This window comes from Papilio polytes, unplaced genomic scaffold (genome assembly GCF_000836215.1).
Source record: "Papilio polytes unplaced genomic scaffold, Ppol_1.0 DF824325.1, whole genome shotgun sequence".
NCBI classification, from domain to species: Eukaryota; Metazoa; Arthropoda; class Insecta; order Lepidoptera; family Papilionidae; genus Papilio; species Papilio polytes.
This window is the reverse complement of record NW_013524879.1, coordinates 37,271-43,097: the sequence shown is the minus strand read 5'-3', so window position 1 is coordinate 43,097 and position 5,827 is coordinate 37,271. Positions and strand designations below refer to the sequence as shown.

The window sequence follows — 5,827 nt, the reverse complement described above, 5'->3', positions numbered from 1 at the left end:
CGGTCAGATCAATCATATGTAATTGATTTTCGAATATCATTCAATTATTAGCACTGTTTGATGTAGAATTGTTTCGATACATTCATTGTTAAATAAGTAAGCGATGGAATACAACCACACACTTTACACTGCGACAAATGCATGCGACTGATTACCACAAGGTACATTCATCATACATACAGTTTTAACATATTTTTGTGTGGATTCGTCTCGCATTGTCTTTGATTATTGTCTGAAAATCGCTCACTACATTGATGTAATTTTGTATGCTTGATTTTCAACTTATCTTGTAAATAGATTTTTTTACAAATGATAATTATCTGTCCCATCCATGATTCAATCACTGATCGATCATAACGTGATATAATTAATATTAATCTAATTACAGATAAGAAAACTAAACCAGGATGTATTTTAATATATAGAAAAATGAATAGAAGATATATCTAATATAAATATTGTAGAAACCGCAACTTTTTACAAAAATTGACAAAATTTCGGATGCTTTAAAACAAGAGTTTCACTCTGGAAGCAGTAATGAATAGTTAGAAGAAGAACAGTAGTAGTTATTTAATATTATCAAACCTTGTATATACTCTGCGATTAAAATTTTAAATACATTAAAAGTATAAAACGTACACGGACAAAATGAAACCTTTCTAAATGTAATTAGTGTCCAACTAGTTACTAGATTAGTCATAGTTTTCGTGGAATAGCGCTAATTGATAAACGCATCTTCAAAATATATTTTTATCCTTATATCGCAGATATTATATCGCGAGCTATCACTTGGTTCTGAACTAGCTGTCGCCCGTGACTCCGTAAGCGAGGAATGAAAAAACATAAGTAGTCTAGGCGTTATGATAGGTCTTTAAATTTCATCTAATTTTATTCAAAGCCATTGAAACGTTCTGGTGTTAGGATATTTCAAACATTTACTTTTTCATTAATCATTCAATGCTTTCTGTTGAAAATGACATCGACGCAGATTGAGTGGAATCTCTACTGAAATGACTTATATATAGTTACCAGGAGAGACAGATAAGGGAAAGTTCGCGAGTTAAAAAACTGGAAGAGAATGATTTTGTACATCTTTTTGGTCCTAGACTAAAAGCGAGATTAAATTAACCACAAAAGAAACTAAAAACAGTTCACTTTTTGATTCGTTTACCTTTTTGTACTTTTTTATGTAGGCTGAGGTAAATATTTTATCTTGAAAAGTTTGAAGGTTCTCGTAAATATTATTGTGTGGCTGAAACTTGATAAAACTAAATCTTATCAAGCTTTTATAGTATAAAAGGCCCATTGTAAAGAACCAAAGTTGTATTCGAATTGACATTATGAAGACAGTCGTCTTTATTAGCTTGTTGTCCGTGTGCTCAGGTTTGAGGGTGGGAATGGTAGGGACAAAACCCCTAGTCAGGACTACGAAGGGTCTGATTCAAGGCTTGCGGGCAACCGATGGCGACTATTCTATGTTCCTTGGCATACCATATGCGAAGGTCAACGATACCAACCCGTTTGGGGTAAGTTTGAAAACCGATTTTTTTTTATAAAATTTTTAGTAATCTATAACTCGTTGTAAAACTATGTATGTTTAAATTTCAGCCGTCGCTGCCTTATCCCGATTTTGACGATGTATTCGAAGCCAACGACGACACAGCGATGTGTCCACAAATTGAGGAGTTTAACAATACCATATCAGGTTCCTTAGACTGCCTTCATCTCAACATCTACGTTCCTAACTCAGCCACTACGAGGAACAAGCTGCCTGTCCTTATCTGGATACACGGCGGAGGGTTCAACTTTGGCTTCGCGGGCCGCTTCCTGTACGGACCCAAGTACTTAGTAAGGAACGATATCATTGTGATTACTTTGAACTACCGCCTCGGGCCTTACGGTTTCATGTGTCTCGGCTCACGCGAGGTGCCCGGTAACCAAGGACTCAAGGACCAGTTGAGCGCGCTGCGCTGGGTTAAAGAGAACATCGATGCTTTCGGCGGCGACCCCAGCAAGGTGACGTTGTTCGGAGAGAGCGCAGGCGGCGCCGCAGTCGATCACCACCTGCTCTCGGAGCAGGAGAAGTTGTTTGATAAAGTGATAATACAGAGCGGCAGCGCTCAGAGTTCATGGGCTGTACAGAAAGCTAATACTGCTGCCCCACTCAGGATAGCGCAATTCCTTGGCCGAGACACCGCCGATGTTAATGACGCTTTGAACTTCCTGGCGACCGTAGAACCGAGGCTTGTCATCGTAGCTTCATTGCTGTCGGGCAACTTTTTCGTACCTTGCATAGAAGAAGATATCGAGGGTGTGGAGAGGTTCATATCGAGGCACCCCCTAAACAGCGTGGTGCCGAAAGCAAAGGAGGTCCTCATTCTCAATGGCTACAATAACCAGGAGTTGCTGGTTCCGTATGTAAACAAACGTGTCGAAGAGCTCAGTTTGGACTTGTTCAAAAACCAATTAGGAGCGTCGTTCGATTTGAGAAAAGATGCGAGTCTGGAGACACTGGTCCGTCAGTTTTACGTGGGGGATGAAAAAGCGGGGGAGAGTGTGCGATGGCAGCTGATGGACTTCGAAGCGGACATCACCTATAACCACCCGATGCATCGCAGCCTACACAAGTACCTGCAGAGCGAGGGCACGGTCTACCATTACATCTTCTCTTACTCCGGAGGCAGAAACTTTGTCAAGTACAGGAACAACATAACAGAGGGCGGGGCGTCGCACGCGGATGAGATCGGGTACCTCTTTGATGTCGCAATTTTCAAGGAGTCACCTTCGGAACAAGATCAGCTTGTCATTGACAGGATTACCACAATGTGGGCCAACTTTGTGAAATACGGGTAAGGGTTTTTTTTTCTCAAGTTTATTTTACATTTCAAGAAAAATGTCAATACTTTTAAAACAATACTTCTATTAGACAAAGCGTAGCTATAACTACTGCCACATTCACTAAGACAGAAGGAAATGATAATTTATTTGTAAACTTTGACAGCGATCCCACACCCGAAGTCAGCGACCTTTTGCCAGTGAAATGGCGGCCGATTACTGCGGATGTCTTCACGTACCTGGACATAGACAGGCAGTTGACAGTCGCCAGCAGACCTTTCCACAAGCGAATGGCGTTCCTCGACCTCGTTTACAAAGCATACAAACACTTACTGAAAGGATATAATGGAAGTTATACGAATAATTAATGATAATAATCTTAACACTTTGTTGTCCACTTTATTTTCTATGTTATTCTTTTTTATCATGAATAAACCAGCACTTGACCACTTGAAAATTAATACCAATTTAGATATTAATAAGGTAACTATTTCACTATTTATTCTATTCTACTCAGTGCGAACTTTGGAAATGTTCTCGAACAAAAGAACATCGAAATGGGGGAAATCACAACCAGTCCAGCGACAGTCGGCGTAAGTCTCACGGCTGTTTGCACTGCACAAACAACATCGCAATATCCGCGTCCAAGCTATCTTATTGTCAATGTCAACGAATCCATGATACATTGGAAATTTTACAACGTCCAATATATTCTACGATTTAAGATTTCTCCCGCGTTAGTCCTCGTTTAAACAGTAAGCAATGGCTAGTTTGTTCATAGAAATAAACGTGCCAATAAATTTATATAACTGCTACACTGAAGAGAATTAAATCTTGGTCACTTAAAAAAAGAAGACAACACAAACATATTGAAATTCAAGAAACTTGTATTGCACAAAAATGTCATGTTATTTACGTTTTACACAAATATCATTTATTTCATTAAACTAATATTCTTAGTTTTCGAGATTTTTAATTTTTTTAAGTGACTGGGATTTAATGCTCTTGTGAATTCCATTTTAGTATCATAAAACAAAACAATAACCTCAATAACAAAGGTCTACTTCTATCTACTATAGAGGTAGGATAACATGCATGTATTCAAAGTTCTATAGATAAGTGCTTTGTAGTAGTTATTGGAGAGCGCAGCGCTTAAACTGTGAACCACGAGCATGCTCTGTACAACTAGGAGATGCGGTGCACTCGAACTAACTCCACAATTGCATCTAAACTCTCTCACGTGTCTGCTAACTTTGATGAGATATACTATTATATTTGAGACAACTATTATATTATGACAATTTAAGAGCGGGTGCACAACTTTGAAGCATCATCACCAGCTCACTATACGTCCCCACCGAGGGGCTCGGAGCCTACCCTATATATGGTGATTAGGCCACAGCCAACCATGTTGGCCCAGTACGGATGGTTGGTTGACCTCACACATATCTTTGAATTTCTTCGCCGATATGTGCAGGCATCACGATGTTTTCCTTCACCGTAAGAACGTCGGGTAAATTATGTACATATGAAAATTCGAAAAATCGAAAATCACATTGGTACATGGCGCGATTCGAAGCCAACAACTGTAGATTACAAGTCAAGTGCTTAAACCATTGAGCCACCGACCCTTTGAATAACTATCACTAATGATGTGCGATTGTCGATTGTTTCGCAGCCTATTCAACTGTTTAGTCGTACAACTAATAATCAAGCAGTGTGCAGTCCATATAAGCTTATAGGAATCAAAGCGACAAAATAGTTGTGCGATAGTCCAAGGTACACACTTTACTCATAATAATCTTTGTAATTTAAGAAAGTCGTGTACAGTGGACACGACCTTCTTTTATTTGGATCAATAAAAAAAGTCTGAACAAGGGAAAGTTTAGTCAAGGAGATTGACAAAGAGATTACTTTGGACACTTAGTAAATTACTCGATTTTCGAATAAATTCTGCAAACTGTCAACGAGACAACGCATTAATAGTAATGTATATGTGTAACTTATTAAGCCTCGGTTCCACTGGTAGTATTTGATACGTGAATTAATTAAGCTATTGAATTTCGTGCGAATTTGCACGAGCTACGTTCCGTTCCGTTCCGTTCGGGTTGATTACAAGGGGACAATGGCCGCGCGGACAATGCTGGAAAATCATTTTATATGCAATTACAGGACGCGCTTTTGTACATGTTCCCGCTATAAGGTAACAATACTTTTATCTATACTAGCTTTCTTTCGCGACTCTGTCCGCGTGGTATAAAAAAAAAATAATTAGCCTACGTGTTCTCCCAGACTATGCTCTACATCTGTGCCAAATTTCATCCAAATCCGTTGAGCCGTTTATGCTACAAACTCTAACAAACATCCATCCATCCATCCCACCATCCAACCATCCATTCAAACTTTCACATTTATAATATTAGTAAGAAGTAAGAAGTAAGATTGTAAAGAGGAAATATTTATATTTTTGTATTTTCGTAATTATTGAAAGATCTCAAATACTGGGCCGATTTCAGAAATTTCACCATTACAAAGCTACGTTATCAGTGAATAACATAGGTTTTTAATTTCATGCGAGCGAACTCGCGAGCAACAGCTAGTATATGGATATAATAGATACTTCGTTGCATTTTAGTATCATTTACTTATTTACATTTACCTGCTTTTTATTAAAAACAAGGCTTCTTCGAATTCGCAGCTTGAATGTAAGCGAAAGCAAACTGAATCTAACACTACATAGAAGGATTGAATTCGATCTTGGATTTAAATTGCATTTGCTGCCGAAGTCTTTGACGAACAGAATGCAAACAATGAAGTCCGTTGTAGTCTTACTCGTATATACCACCTATACGAGTACTAATACTATAAAGTGGAAATATTTGCATTTTTAGTTTTCTTATATTTATTGACATTACTCCGAAACTACTCGAACGATTTCAAAAATTCTTTCACCACTAAAAAGCTACGTTATCACTGCGTAACATAGACTACC

The 5,827-nt window shown here is 38.4% G+C and overlaps 1 protein-coding gene across 1 annotated transcript; it reads left to right on the top strand.

Annotated features, from left to right (window-relative positions):
- The first annotated feature begins 1,368 nt into the window (after positions 1-1,368).
- On the top strand, positions 1,369-3,203 carry LOC106099719 (bile salt-activated lipase-like). Its single transcript, XM_013278346.1, has 3 exons — positions 1,369-1,526; positions 1,609-2,849; positions 3,002-3,203. Exons 1-3 carry the CDS (start codon positions 1,398-1,400, stop codon positions 3,201-3,203), a joined length of 1,572 nt encoding a protein of 523 aa, XP_013133800.1. The 5' UTR covers positions 1,369-1,397.
- Positions 3,204-5,827: the final 2,624 nt, after the last annotated feature.